The sequence below is a fragment of the Python bivittatus genome, unplaced genomic scaffold (genome assembly GCF_059951505.1).
Source record: "Python bivittatus isolate LINGU-HERP-01145 unplaced genomic scaffold, Pbiv_v1 ctg000330_np1212, whole genome shotgun sequence".
NCBI lineage: Eukaryota > Metazoa > Chordata > Lepidosauria > Squamata > Pythonidae > Python > Python bivittatus.
In genome coordinates, this window is record NW_028277058.1 from 37,000,113 (window position 1) to 37,016,604 (window position 16,492).

General features: G+C 38.4%; 1 protein-coding gene across 1 annotated transcript in view; it reads left to right on the forward strand.

Annotated features, from left to right (window-relative positions):
* Positions 1-1,293: 1,293 nt before the first annotated feature.
* NPTXR (neuronal pentraxin receptor) overlaps positions 1,294-16,492 on the forward strand; it is a 31,276-nt gene continuing 16,077 nt past the window's right edge. The window contains exon 1 of the mRNA XM_025167570.2: positions 1,294-5,729. Coding sequence (XP_025023338.1) covers positions 5,085-5,729 — 645 coding nt within the window. The 5' untranslated portion in view covers positions 1,294-5,084. The remainder of the gene's footprint in view (positions 5,730-16,492) is intronic.

The following is a 16,492-nucleotide window of genomic DNA, read 5'->3' on the forward strand; positions in this document are numbered from 1 at the left end:
TACAAGAAAATAGTCTGAAGATTGATGAACATAAAAAACAATTATGATTTTATGGAGTCAAAGGCTTTTGTGAAGCTCTATCTCTCCAACCCATGGGGAAATTAAACAGCCTGCTATGGCATGTTCTCTCTATTTCAGTTTTTCTGTTCAGCTCCTTAATACTGGCTTTCAAGTTATAAAATTAAAATACAGAGCACAATGTATTACAGCAGATCAAAATCAATAGAATAAAGCCCAGTCTGTGATAACGGTAGATTGAGAAGCCAAGCCAGCACAGACATGTACATTCTGGTTCTTTTTGTCGGAAGGCAGCTGGATGACGCTGTACCTGATGAAGGAGAAAACTGGGCCATACAAATGTAGGTGAGGCCTGGTAGATGGAAGGTTTTGGTCAAATAAGAAGCTGCAGCTGCCTTTGTGGAATGAACAGTAGCCGACTTGCAGAATGATTTGCTTTAAGGTTTTGCCTTTGTTTTTGTTTTTTTCCCTATAATCAGAAGGGAAGAGCAACTTGATGGATGAGTTCCCACCAAATTAAACTAGGATTTATTAGATCAGCCACAGTAGCTGGCTGTGGAATTCTGGGAGTTGAAGTCCATACCTCTTAAAGTTGCCAAGGTTGAAAAACACTGCTCTAAACAAAGGAACCTATTGTGTCAAGCAACCTCATCTATGAATTAGCACTATGTGTGAATGCAGTCTGCATAATACAAGCATAATACAAGCCCGGGGTGAGAGGGCTGTATTTAAAAGGGAAGGCTTTTAAATGGCAAGAAAATCTGGCATATAATTTACTATGAGATTCCCGTTGGTGAAAACTAGGCCATGTGCTTTCTGAAATGGAGGTTAAAATTTCAAAGCAAGGTCTGTCTCAAGTCAAAATCAATAATTGCCGTTGCTTTCTTCCAGGATTTTTTTTAATTGCCCAATCTGGCCTCGAGCCCTGATGTTTCCTAATGGTCTGCCATCCAAGTACTAATCAGAAACCTCTTTAGCTTTCTGAGAACAGTAATGGGTGGCGAGGGGCTGCTACCAAGCTGGACCATGAGGAGGATACCATATCAGTATCCGTAACTGTAGTACAATTAGGTTCAAAAATCATGCTAAACTGTAATGTTGGATTTTGGCTTAGGAGAATGTTTGAACACCATCAGAGGTGTTCACAGGGAGGGGATCAACAACTCAATATGGTGGCTCCAACTGCATAATCGAAGCCCAGCCCTTTTTTATGTGAGTCATTACTTTTTTGAGTGTGAATACTTCTGAATCCCATCACTTTTTCTTATGGGAAAGTGTGCCAATTATTTATTTTAGTAAGCCAAATAAAAGGTGAAGAGAGAGACAATGTAGGAGTGGCAGCAAAATGTTTATTTTTGCCTTTTGATTGATGCACAATACCCTTCATGATAGTCCCCAACAATAAAGAAATTAAGCTTATTCCACTGTGTCCAAGTTCCAGTTTCATGTAGCTGAATTCTAACCACATTCCAAGCATGTTCTACTGCTTTATACAAATTCAATTAGTTTGTCCTTGAATGCTCCCAGTATGAGTTAAGAAAACAACTTATTATAAGACCAAATATAGGATGCTGATAGGCTAACTGAAAAGCTGTGATCTAGGAAATGTGTCTTTAAAAAGTCCCTGGAACTTGTCATGTAAGGAAGCAATAAACTAGAATGCAATTTAGAATGCAAGAGAAGACAAAGAAAAAGATGCCAAGAATTTTACCAGCCTAGATATATGGACTCAGAACACTTATATTCTGATTAATTTAAGTATTTATCCAAAGGTCTAGTTCAAATTACTAATATAATGAAAGGCTAAATTATCTAGTCTGGAATCAATAAAGCCATGCCAGAGATTCTCTTTTCTCGAAGTTGTCCCACTTACTTTTAATGGCAGATGTTAAGCTCAGGCAAATAGGTTTTTCTGTGTTGGCTCTTTAATTTGCAGGCTTCTGTACTTTTCTCACTAGAGGGACTCAATAATGGAATCTATCGCTGTAAGAGTCTGATCCTACTTGCTGCCTTTATGGGATTAATGTAAGATAAAGAATTCTCTAAAATATGTTTTTCCTCGCCCTGCAAATTATTTTCCTGGTATCTTTCCCGTTCCTTGATCTACTGCTCCAGCATTTCATTCTTAACACTGCTGGCAGGTTCCTGGAAAATGAAGTATTGCGATTGTTAGTTACAAATGGCAGTGTTTCACACAGGCAAAGCCAATTAGTTACTTCTCCATCTTACAGACTTCCTTAGTCAAATCTAGCTGGCTATTCTCCAGATCAGTTTCATCTCTTGGAACAGTTGGACTAGGAAGACAGTCTCTTCCCCACATGAACATTTTCACTGATTTTCTTTTAGGAATATTTAAGCTAACTTAACACTTATTTTTATAATATATTGTAATTTTTTGTTTTTGGCACGTGCTGATTTTTGCAGAGCACTACTGCTAGTTACTGCCATGTTGCTCCATGTATGACCTTTGACATCAGATTAGAGACTTTCAGCTTCTCAATATTGTAGGAAACTAAAAGAGCAATGCTATAGACCATGCTGCAATCTGTAAGATGCTTCTGAGAGGAAAGGCACATGATTGTGCTATTAGTTGCCTTTTAGACAGCAGCTAAAAATTCAGGCAATCTAATGGAAAATTAAGAGTCCTGATAAATGGTTTTGTTTTCCTAAGGAATTCTCTATCTGTCGACAGGCAGCTACGTTTCTATCTAAGCACTGCATTCAAGTGGCATTGTTTGAACAGCGTAGGGTTAACTGTGTCATTTAAGGTGTGTGTATGTACATATAGTGAAAGGTAATATATTTGCATGATTTATGGTTTTTTACCATTCTCTGGAGGATAATGGTGGACCACCCTTTACTCATAAACAAGACACACACACCACACACACAACCACTTCAACCCTTCGGATAATGCTTTCTTGTTTGTAAAGCAATACATGAAGTGCATGATTTTATCTTTTCAGGACCTAACTGTCTAAATTTACATAAGAAAGAACAATAAGAAAGAGAGAGAGAAATTACAAGACAACAATGCACATAAGAAACATGAGCTATGGCAAAAGCATGTCATGGGCACAGAATAAAGATATAGTTAAACCCGTTTAGAAGGCAAGTGAGCATATAGTACAGAAATCATCTAATGTCACACTATATCCATATCAGCAGTCAACTGGAAGTGAGCTCAGTTCTATGTATTTTTCAATTAGCTCCTCACAGGCTAGTTAGCTGTCTTTAAAACGAAGTATTTCAGCAGCACATTGAAGTAGAAATTTCCTCAGGACAATGAGTTTGAATTTTGAAGTAAAACAATCAGGATAAAGCATGGTTTTTTTGCACAAAACAAAAATGATATTTTAAACTTAGAGATTTGCTAAAGAGAGGACACAATTATAAACCTTTTCAGCACTGTCATTAAATCATATTGCATTCTAAAAATGTTGGCAAAATATTCATAGCTCCCCCTTTTATTATAATTATACCTTTTTTTAAAAAAAAAGGTTTTTAAGAGTACAGTAAGGAATTATTTTCATATAATATAGTTAGCTTTCATAAATATTTAAAGTTCCTAAAAAAAACCCTCATAAACTCATTATTTGTTTCATACCAGATAGTTAATAGAAAATGAAAGAAATAGATGATTACTGAAATGTACATTTAAGAAGGCAAGGTCTGTAAGAAGAAAGGATGGAAGAAAGGGGATCTGACTATGGCTAAATTGCCATATCATTGGCAGTCTAATTACATTTGCAGCAATTTCAGCCATGACTGCTTGTGAAGACTGGATTATTTAAAATGAGAATAGGTACTTATTTAAATACATCAGAAAGTGAATTCTAGTCTGAGAAATAACTGGACCATTAGGTGCAGGAATGTAAAAGAACAAAAAGCAAGGGAAGCTTTCTCACTCTTTGTTTCAAGCACCTGGACCATTTTTTTTGTTCTGTTTGTATATCTCAAAATTATTTTAAATAAAGGTGACAAATGTGTATTTTAAAGCTATAACATTTTTTTTTAAAGAATGCATTACCAGAGTAATTTAAATTGGTATGCATCCAAGAATGAGTCAAGAATGCTAATATGAATTTTTGGTCCATTGTTTATCATAAATATTTAAAGTATTGTTGGGAAATGGCCTCTTTAGCTGAAGCTGGAAGGTACATTACTGGATATAACACTTTTTTAAGGAGGGAAGGGAAAACCCAGAAAATTATTCATCTGTTATTCTAAATTCTGCTCCATTAAAAAAGTAGATACTATAATAAAATAGATGGCACCACTTCAGAATTTGACTTTTATTTCATCTTTCAATGATCTCTCAGTTGGCTCCCAATAGTTTCTTAACTGTCACTATCTATCCTTGCCTGTTAATCTGACTAGAAATAAATTTCAGACAGCATGGAAAGTTTCACTCTGCTTCACAAAAGAAAAGGCATACCCAAGTAGTCTTTTCTTTCTTTCTTTCTTTCTTTCTTTCTTTCTTTCTTTCTTTCTTTCTTTCTTTCTTTCTTTCTTTCTTTCTCTCTCTCTCTCTCTCTCTCTCTCCTTCCTTCCTTCCTTCCTTCCTTCCTTCCTTCCTTCCTTCCTTCCTTCTCTGCTCTGTTGAAAAAATGTCCTATCTCACACATATAGGAAGAGAGTTGTGTTAGTCTACTGGAGCCAAAAATCAAAACGAGTCTGGTAGTACCTTTTCAGACTAACACATTTTGTGTTGGTGTTCCCAGGCTGCCTCACTCAAGGCAGGGCCAAAGTTTCTCTCTCTCCAGCCTGGAAAGGGTTACAGGGAAGGAGTTGGAGAGAGCCCAGAGGGGAAGAGTCGGTGACGTCTCAGTTCTCTCTCTCCAATCAGGATATAATCAACAGCCACGGTTCAAGTGGCAGAAGGAAGCAAGGAAGGGCTTCTTCAGCGGTCCTTCCACTCTGCTTGCTCGCTGTCGCCTCAGGCATTTTCTCCCCCCTCCCCTTTCTCCCTTCACTCCCCACCTCTGGGGTTTTCATTTCTCTTGGCTTTTGCCCCCCTGGAAACTGCCACCCTGAAGTTTCTGGTGGTGCTACTGGCCGCAGGGATGCTCGCTTTCCTTGGTGCAATAATTTGCATCATCGCGAGCGTCTACCCTGCGGCCAGCCATAGCGGAGCTCTCCAAGGTGCTGATAATGGCTCCAACGCCGCGGCCTCTGCCCTGTTGCCCGCCTCCGGTTCCGACAAGACGCTGGGAGCTCTCCACGGGGCTGGCGAAAGCAGCTACGGGGGCTTCTCGACAGGCTCCCAGGACTCTGTGCTAGACCTCCTGGCTAGCGCCCGGCCGCAGCAGCACCAGCAACTCTTCAGCCGCTTCCTATGCACCCCGCTGACGGTCGAATGCCCCGCGGAAGGAAGCCCGCAAGGGGACAGCCCCGGGTCGGCGGCGGCGGCGGCGGCGGCTAGCGAGGAGCTGTTCTTTCTCCAAAGCACAGCCGAGCAGCTACGGCAGACGGCGCAGCAGCAGAAGGAGCAGATCCGCACTGATCAGCAGACTATCCGGGAGCTGACCACCAAGCTGAGCCAGTGTGAGAATGGGCTGGAACTTAGTTTCCAGGATAGTCCCTCGGTCTGGGGCATCCCCAGGCAAGATGCCATGTCCATGGATGACCTGTCGTGGGACTCACCTGCCATGATCCAGGAACTGGAGGAAGCTGTTAGATCGCTGAAAGACAGGATTGACAAGATCGAGGTAAAATAAGGAAAACCATCCTGCTACTTCTTGCAACCCAATTTTCCCACCTTATTCCTTTTCTTTTCTCCTGCTTTTTGCAAGGATCCCACATACCTTGGTTCCCTTTTTTCTGTCCACAGGTTTTTCAAATTGCCGTTTAGACACTCAGGTAATATGTAATACAATCAAAGCTATCCTATTCTGGCCCTAACTGGGCAAGATGTAAGTGTCTAGTGCTGTGACATGGAAATAAAGAATAGTTGTGCACATACTGTATGGTGAGAGGAGGTTCATTTGGTTGGTATACTGCACACAACTGTGCAATCAATAATCTTCATCTTCATCTTATATTATATTAGACATTTTCTATCAATACTACCATTAGCTGCTTCATAATCAATACAAATCTTCTTGGAAGTTAAGTAATTCCTCCTCCTCAGGATTTTATCAGATTGTAGACTTATTAATTGCACAGCCTGTTATCATAGGCCAGTGTCAAATGATCTATGCAATTTTTAGCAAGCATATTTAGTAAGGAGTTTTGTACAGCAAGAGATAATTTCACATCTGTTCAAGAAGTTGATCTAAAGAGATTTTATTCCTTTTCTGACAATATTTTTAACCCACATTTTGAAATTCTTCTCAAAATCTCTTCCTTCTATTTGATTAAAAGGAATAAGGGCACACCTCTTTTAAGGCAACTATGACTGATGTTCCTCTTGTGAATTATTTTCTATTGTGTATGTGTGAAAAAGAAAGAGGGAGGGAAAGTAGTCTGTATTCTCCTTGTCAATGATTTTTAGTAGATGAGAGATCTATTGAGACTGGAGTTATAAGCACTGAGTGCCATTTTTCACTTTACATAATTCAATTTGCCATCAAGATTACTTAAAAGGTTGCAGAAGCCAATCCCACCTTTCCAGGTAGTGCATCACTATCAAACAAATATGTAAACATCTATTTCTTTTATTTGTGATCTATACGTATAGCTGCAGATATAAAATAACAATAGAAAGTCTATAGGCACTACTATAGTAATTAAGTTGCTCTATTTTGAGGTATGTCTGTTCACTGTCATTGAGGTCTCTCCTTTGGCAGGAACTTGGTGCCAGTGACAAGGTAGATCACTATTTGAGTTCCCTGCAAACATGGCATCCCTTGACTTGTGATAATTTCAGGAACTAATCAATCACTGTGTGGACCACAGATTCCCATAATATATTGTTAAAAGTTTAATGATTCAGTAATAAAAATGAAGGATAAATTCCTTTGAGGATTTGCAAAGTATTTATTTATTTATTTATTTATTTATTTATTTATTTATAGTTTGGTCACCGCCCATCTCACTAGGAAGTCTTGAACTGGTTATAATTATTCAGATGTAATTATGATGATAATGCTTTTATGTGCTCTTCAAAGTCCCTTGCTTTGGGAAGACAGCCACTGAGAAACCTGTCCAAACTCACCTGGTTCAGACTTTGATTTCTTTCTAGAGTTAGATGAAGACTGTTGCATTTCCCCAAGATTTTGATTTAATTATTTATTGATTATTTTTATTTATTTATTTATTAAATGTTTCAACTGCCCATCTCCCCCCAATGGGGGAACTCTGGGCGATTCACAACAAACATTAAAAACATAAATATATATAAATACATAAAATATTAGTTAAAAACATTACTAAAAAGGAGGAGAGTCCAAGAGGATGAACAATCTGAGGCTGAAGGCAGAGGCCTCTATGGGGCTAGCCATCCCCATGCTTGAGGAATTCCCTCCCCACCCCAGGCCAGGTGGCAGAACTAGGTCTTCAAAGCCTACGGAAGGCCAGGAGTGAGGGGGCCAATCGCACCTCCAGGGGCAGAATTATTTATTTTCCCCTTTCAGCTTAATTTCTAAAAACTGTCATGTAATTCTGTTTTCTATATTATTTTCAGTTTAACTTCTACAAGCTGCCCTGTATCAAATCAAATCTTTATTATGGTCAAAGACCAGCATAAGGAGGGTAGGGTACAATCAATTTAAAAAGCATAGAAAATACATCAGAAAAATAATAATAAAAAGCTAGAAAGCATATATCTAAAATAAATCTAAAAGAAAAATTATGAAAAACTAGAAGATATATTAAAACAGAAAGTATATATAAAAACAAGAGTCTAAAAGAATCTAAAAGGAGGAGTAGGAGCATTAGATGGGTGTAGGGGAGCATAAAGATTAGCATATGGTAGACTATATCTACAGACCACTCTAGTATGGAGAACTAGATGCTCATTTAGACTAGTTTATGTCACTGGTCATCATCTGAGGAATTTTAATCACTGCTGCATGGAACCTGGCAACATTATATGTTGCAGCAGGGTTGGTATCTGAAAGCAGCAGGGAAGTGTAGAATTGTCCTGTGCATCCTGGGTACAGTAATGGTGAGATGAGGTTAGTACAAAGGTCTCTGTAATACAGGCACTGGAGAAGCACATTCTGTGTGTCCAGAGTCACAGGGGCATTTTCTCTCCAGGTAAGGGATCTTACTGTATTGGTCTTCAAACACAGTTGAAGGGAGGGCATGGCATTGTGCCAGAGTAAAGGCCCTCCACTGTTCAGGTATTTTGAGTTTAGTTAAGTATGTCATAGGGGAGGCAGAATATCTGTTGGATTCAATGGCATTAAAGGTTGGGGGCCTGGCTAGATCCAACTGGCACTCTGTCTCTGCTACACACTGTTTAACGAGTGCTTTGGCCTGGTGATTTCCCATGCTGAGTAGAAGATCTGGAGAGAAGCCCAGGATGAAATTTTAGTTACTACTGTCTGTTTCCATGTGGACTGAAAATCATCCTTCATAGTTAATGGGGCAAGGCAAAAGGGAAAAAATGATAACCTGAGCCAATAACTAACATACTCATCTGAGTATGGTCATCCACACTCTAGCTTCCATAAGGCCTATCTCTAGTCTCAGAGTGGCATTAGAGACACATTTTGAGACTTGAAGGGTTAGGGTTATTTTGTTTCCTATATTATTTTCAGTTTAATTTCTACAAGCTGCCCTGTAATTCCCCCCCCACCACCACCACCACATGAAAAGGTGGGAAATATAAATACATGAGACAAATAAGCAGAAAGAAATTTTTTTCTAGCCATGTTAGGAGGATCTAGCTGAATCCAGACTTAGAGAGGTCCTCTTCCTTCCAGAAACAGAAACGGACCAGGCAACCTTTAATAGTAAACATTAAGCAGCAGGGTTCTTTCTTGAATTTTGTCTAGCCAGGCTGCAACCTGGGTTATTTGAATGGATTATTACAAATTCCATATACTGATATTGCCATATCTGTCAATAATTACTCATCATCTTCTTGCATATATTGGACATAAGTATGTCCTTTCTCTCTTATTAATTTTACAGCAATACTTTAAGAACTGCCAGGTCCAAAAATAATTATTGGTTGAACTGCACTGATTAGAAATGTATGTTGCTAAGAGGAAGCACTGAAGGCTCATCCCTTTCATATAGTTCTCTCACATAAGAGCCTTCACAGAAGAAATGATTCTAATGCTCATTCTGTCAATCTCCATGATATCTTGCACACACACTCACATATTCCATAAAATATCTTTGGCTAGCTTGAATGAGCAAGAAGTCTTTGTTATGTTGATTTCCAGTGCTTGGGACACTACGTAGGTATATTGTTCTACCTATGGATAGGTAGCTAGACATAATTTCTTGGCATCTTCTAGTTTTATGATCTCATAATCTTTGCAATGTGATGTGTATGGATTATTCTCATACCCATTTATAACGTTTAGAAGAATGGTTGGCCTGGGCACATTTTTACTGTTGCAGCCTGAATTTTCTTTCAGGGATTTTTCTTCAGGGAGTTTTGAGTTTGTGTAATCATAATGATTGAGCTTAGTATTAACACATTTTAATATTCTTTGAGTCATTGCCTCTATAGTTTTTATTCCTAAAACTATTTGGGAAGAAGCTATATATGATTCTATTGTTATTTGAAAGAGATTTTCCATAAATGATTGAAGGGAACAACTGATTGCCCTTAGTAACTGTACGGTTTCATCTTCTAGCAATATGGGAATTTTTGTATTTTTATCAGACTCACCCAAACTTTAACTTCTTTCATTTTCAGCCAGCATGGACCTTGGCTTACTAGGGAAAAATGATCAGTGATATATTCCAAATCATCTGGAATGTGCCAAGAATTTGGGGGAAACTACTTTGTAACCAACTCTTTAAGGTTGGTCATAGTTATTAATTTCATGCAACAGGCCAGCATACTAAGTTCAAGAAGTGAACTTGTGGCTAAACTGAGATTTTATACAAGAACACCATAGTTTCAACACTTCAAATACACAGTAATTATTTCAGATACCAAGGAATCTCTGAAGACAAGAATGGGATACATCTCGTAAGTTCTAAACTAATTCATAATAAATCAACCTCTAATGTTGATTTAGACAGACTGTCTTTATCATAGCCAGTGAACAGAGATTTGATAAAATCCAAATGAATTTGGGGAAATTTCTCATACCCAAGCTACTGAAAATTTTTCTTCTCCTTATAGAAATACAGTATATGTGGCTATCTGACAATGTACAAAATTCATCAAATCTAAGTTGACTCACATACTGTAAAATGATGGAGCGTTTCTCCATCCACTTTCCTCCCACTTTTTCACTTCATGTACTGACATCTTGGATGATTAATATTATAATATTTTGGAGGGCTCAGAAATCAAGAAGCACACTCTGCACTCCCCACTCTTGCTTCAACAGATGGGAAATTATGAGCTCACCCAACAGCTTTTAAATATGCATTCTGAACATTTTTTTTTCTTCCTCCCAAAAATTATTTGATAAATACCACCCACTGCATCATGAGTTCAGGAAGTTAATTGGGTATAGGAGACTGAAAAGCTCCAGGTTATAAGATCTGGAAAGTTTACAATTCTCTGGCAATTTACAGAGCCATCTTAGCCAATAGTAAAATATCAGACATGCACATTCTTCAGCAAGGTATAGTTTAGCCTGGAGAATTCAGCCTCCAAGCACTACTCATTCCCTAGACTGTATTTGCAAAACAACTCAGCTCCCATTTGTCCCAATGTTACCCCTGCTTATTGGATATATACATTGGTATATCCCACTCTCTTTTTTGTTACCTCTAATGAGACCATTCAGAATAGCAGAATCTCTGTGTGTACAAAGCTGTGGGCTTCCAGACAGCTTTGCCAAAAGTTGAAGCCAATTTTATGTAGAAGAAAACTATGTGATGTGTAACAATGTCTCTGGACTGGTATTTCTCATTTTCTGTTATGATTTCCACATTCTCTCTAGCTACCTTGTAGTTAAATAAGTGAAATAATGGGAATATCACTGAAATTCTCTTCTTTTAAATACATTTCAAAATAAAATTCTCTTTCATTAAATGACAACTAATAATAATACTACAAGAGAATTTTTCTGCACAGCATTCAGTTATATAGCTGGAATCTTGCTGTTTTGAATTAAAGTGACTTGTTCAGCAAAAGGTATAAATATCGGTATATTTATCGTAATTTTAATATGGATAATACAAATTGATCCTAAAATTGTGGGTCTTGGAGAGACAATATAACATGAGATGCAAAAGATGCTTTTGCTTGCGTTATTCCAAAAATAATGGGTATAAGTTATAGCTACCTAGATTTCGTTTAGGGAAAAAATTGATGATGGTTAAAATCTGTACAGCAATGAAACAATCTACCTAAATCATCTCTGGAGATTTTTAAGAAGAGCCTGGGTTATTACCTCTAATGGATAGTCTAGTGCAGTGTTTCTCAACCTTGACAGCTTTAAGAAGTGTGGGCTTCAACTGCCAGAATTCTCCAGCCAGCCATGCTGGCTGGGGAATTCTGGAAGTTGTTCCACACTTCTTAAAGTTCCCAAGGTTGAGAACACTGGTCTAATGGGTATTCCTGTAGAAAGTGGGACTAGATGATTCTTGTGGTCCATTCCAACTCCAGATTCTATGATTCTATGAAATCAATTGGAATAAATAGGTGATCCCCAAACAAGGACAAATTGTAAGAAGAGATAATAAATAAAGAAATCTGTGAGTAGTAAAATTCATATTATCTAGCTCAAAATGATGCTTTAAGAAGAAGCGTAGTTAATTTCTTACTTTCTTTATTTTGCATATATTTGGGATGTCAACCATTCACCACCGCCACTACCACCTCTCTAGCCTTTCCTAGCATTCTTTTATATTTATCAACTTCAGTGTGCAGCAATGAAAGGTTTTCAAGATTTTAGGTAATTAATGGATCAGTTCCAGGTTAAGCTTCTAGACCATTTAATCTGGGAATCTAGAGAGAACTAGTGCAATCAGATGGACATTCAGTTGGGCTATGGGAGCTTCTCTTATCCTATAGCTCTCCAGAGGTTCAGTGTCCTTTTTGGCTGGAGATGATGGAAGTTATCGTTCAATAAATTTGGAGGTTACCAGATTGGGTAGGGGATGTGGGAGAATTGTATTTTCCTTTCTGAGCTTGCTCTGTGTGTATGTGCACATGCGATCTATATGTATTATGCCACCCATCTCTGCCTGGGAATGGTTGCAATACAAAATAAAAGGCAGACTAGGCTGTAGATTTGAAATATCTAACTGAAATGGCAAGCTATAAATGCCATTAAAGTGCAATGCTTAGATTTTGAGTGAATTTTAATAAATATATGTTCATGGCAGTAGAGATAGACAGAGCTGGCTGTTATGAGGGAAAACAGGAAACCTTAACAACTAAGACTTTTCATTCCATTTATCACTAAAGTTAAGTAAAATCTGATGGCATAACAGAAACACTTGGAATGTGTTGACAAAAATCTTGATCACTGCTTAGCAATATTGGTGGCAAGTTGATAATTCCCTATCATAAGTTTTTGGAGAGAGGAAGGAAGGAAGGAAGGAAGGAAGGAAGGAAGGAAGGAAGGAAGGAAGGAAGGAAGGAAGGAAGGAAGGTTGGTTTAATGGGTTACATTTGAGTTAGAAATGGCTATTCAAAAGAAAAGGAAAAGATAAATTACATAATGATGGAAAGTGACACGATAATAAAAACTTTTCATTATTCACTACAGGAGAAACTGTCTTCAGACTAACAATGGGAGCTAAACCTAAAACTCTTTGTTATTAACAGATGGAGTTCTACGTGAAGATACAGATTTGACATTTAAATTCAGAACTAGATCAAACAATGTCACAGACAATATCATTCTCCCTTTGTCAAAATCAGAATGAATCAGAACTCTACTCTAGCTGTTTGGCAATAAATGGGGAAAAAAGAATGAAAAAAAGCTAGAGCTCAAAACATCATTATGGAAAAAGTTAATGCTTTTATCAAAAATGTTGCCCCTTCTTTGTCAGCAGTTCATTCTTCTTATTCTGTCTTTTAATTCCAGCTGCCTGCATTTTCTAACATTTTGGCTTTTTGAACAGGCCACATGCTCTGCGGCACATAAGGACATACCCATGAGCCTAATTGAGAGGAGGATAAAGGAAAAGCAAAGGAAGAATGTAGTTAGAGACTGGGAGCAGATCCCTAACCGCTATTAATTTATTTCATACAATCTGGAACTGCCTCTCAAGGGCTCAGCTGGAAACTTTGAGTTAAAAAAATGAAATCCAGCCTGGTGACATTAACCAGTGTTAACAATCCTAAATACAATCCTGGTGGGAGAAAGTAGATGATTGCATCTACTGCGTCTCTTCCTGTCATCTTTTAATCAATGATCATGACAAAACTGAAGCTTCTTCAGTTTTTTTTTCTTCTTTTTGTCCCCTGCAGAGGGGTGAGATAGGAAACTGAGGACCACACAGTTGTCTTCCTCTCCTCTTTTGATGAAGCATTTTCCTATCAATTATCTTTTCTTGCAAAGGGCACCATCCAAGCACAATGTGCTCTATGCCTTGGTTCACCCGCAGAGGCAATGATTCTGTTCCCTTGGCAGCGATAGTGCTTGAATCGTTTTGGGGAGAGAAGGTAGGGGGAAGCCTATTATTACTGTCATAAGAATTGTACTTAAATAAATGTTCATTGAACTGGGGGCAAAGCTAACTCTGATACTGTTATTGTCCTGGCACAATACTGTTCTCATGACAGCAAAATGAAGTGTGGGGAAGGACAGATCTCCTAAGAACAGCTTGTCTTTATTCATAAAATGTCATGCCTACAAGTACAGCACCAGGACAAGAGCCCATCTCTGGGGGGAAATTGATTTTTCTATTGTTCTTACCTTATCTAAATGGAAGGAGAGCTTTATTATCAACACCAAGATCTGTTCACCAAAAATTATCTGCGTAATAATGAGCAGCACAATACCAGAGAAATGAGCTTGTGTGCAGTTGCTGCAAGCCTATTTTATTTCTTAATTATTAATTTACTTCTTCCCAGACTGATCTTGAGATGAAAAAATAGTTTCAGCTAAGCCAATAAGATCTGAAGCTGCACTCAGAATGTGCTGAGACAGGGCTGGAAGTGAGATCTTGCTGTATGGTAAGAGAATCTATAGCTCTCCAGTCACTCAGAAGCTTCTGATTATGTGAGAGCCATTCAGGAGCTCAAGTCTAAAAGAACTCCAGGGCTCCAGTCTCCCCAGAATCCTCAAGGCCATAAAGCCCATCACATTTGCTTTAGCATGTCCTGCTTCTGCCCAGATGTGGTGCAACATCTGAGGTTGTATGGTGCTGCCGCATCACAATAAACAGCAGATCTGGTCCTCATCAGTGTCTGAATAGAAAACTATCTGGAAATTCCATCTAAGGTCCCCTGAATAGAAGTATAATGAACAAATACACTTCCCACATGCATTGTCAGGTACATTTATATGATTAACTCTGTACAGATTATATGAAACACATTGCCTGCCGTTAGAAACAAATTAACTCCTCTTCTCTCAAGTGCAGCCTCCTTCATATTTTATAGTAAAGACAAACTCCCATTATTTACTACCTTTCTTTGTGATAAAATATAGGACATGGGAATGTATAATTGAGAATGTGGTAAAAAGGCACATGGATGGAAGTACTGTTTAAATGTGTGTCTCCATTCTACATATTATACTGATCGTCATGGTCACAAACAGTGAAAATTAAGCCTTTCCAGTGCTGAACAACCAGCTGAACAGCTGCTTCTTGTAGCAAAGAAGTTTCTTCCTTTTTACTAAAAGAAGACTCCAAGATTGTTAGGGGAGAGACTGACTCAGCGAGGAATGGCAGTATGGAAAGACAGTGTAGCAGCTTATCACCATCCATTATTGCTACAGTCATCCCAGGGGTGCTTTGAAGTGTCAGACTGTAAATGGATTCCTCTTGAAATCAAAACAACATTTAAGGTAGCCTGATTCCCTTATGTTATACAGTTTTGATCATGAAGCCTTCCCCAACCTACTGTGCTGGGATTTTGATGCCTAGAATTTCCAATCGCCTAAAGGGTGTCAGATTGGGGAAAACCAGGCTAGACATTCTGGCCTGTGGCTACGAGGACGCTGGTGAAAGAACATTGTAGGCTTATGAATTGCCTTCTTTGGGAATACAGTTTATGGCTATGAGGATGGAATGCTTCTTTGTGATTCTACCACAATTGTGGAGCTCATTCCCCTCTGAGCCATCTTGACTTAATTTGAAGAAATCTTCCTATATAACACGAGGTTATTTGTGCTATGAAAAGTGCTTGGAGAGGTATGAAAGAGGTTTTGCTGAACTGGAATAGTTTTTGCTATTATTATTGTTGTTGTTGTTGTTGTTGTTGTTATTATTATTTCATGATTTAATGCAAGGATGAGCAAAATAATGTCCATGGATACCAGTGTGCCCAGCATGCCGTAATCTGTTAATAAAAAGATAAAAAGAAGGGTGGCTTTTTCACCTTCTAGTAAGTGCACGTTTGGGACTGCTGATGTCCATCAATACAGTAGTTCTTTAAACAGGCAAGTCTCCTGTAGCACATCTAAACATTCAGAATGTGCCACCACCTCAAAAATATTGTCTACCCCCACTGTAATGGTTGGACTGTTTCTACTGAGTTTGTAACTTGCCTTGGCCTGTGGCAAGAAGAAAGACAAAAAGAAAGAATCAGTAACGGCATCCATTTCTTAACTGTACAGGGTCTAGGTGTGGGTGTAGAAGTTTAGCCTGGAATCTAGGCCAGGCACACAAATAATTTGGTAGGTGACAAGCAGTGTATTAGTGATCAATTACTTATGTAAACCAAGCTCACCGGGTGACTGAAGAATCTATGTCACAAACATCAGGTTAGGGAAGGGAAAGCAGAGAAAGTAAAGTTCACATACACATTCTACGATGCAGATGGAACCAAGTGACAAAGGGGTGAAGCTTCCATTATATTATAATACAAGTTTCATCGTCTTGGCATCATCATATTTAGGAACAGATGCATGTGAAATGGATTAAACTATGATTACCCAGAGGCCTTCATTGTAATGACTTTGCTTTAAGCCAGGGCTTTGGTGTACTTCCCCTGGGGAGGTGCAGACAGAGTCCAGGGGAGGTGTGAAGAACCCTTTAGTTAATAAATCCACCTTTCCCGAAGTTTCATTGTATTGTTTTCATTGTTTATTTGTGTTCATTTTGGCATTTGGATTTTTAGGGGAGGTGTGTGCATTAAGATTACACTAAAGGGAAGCATGATGGCAAAAAGTTTAGGAACCCTGATTTAAGCTATCATGGAGCACAAAAGCCCCATCTCAATGTGTTTTGCCTTTAGAGTGTTGCGTGCACTATTTGGGAT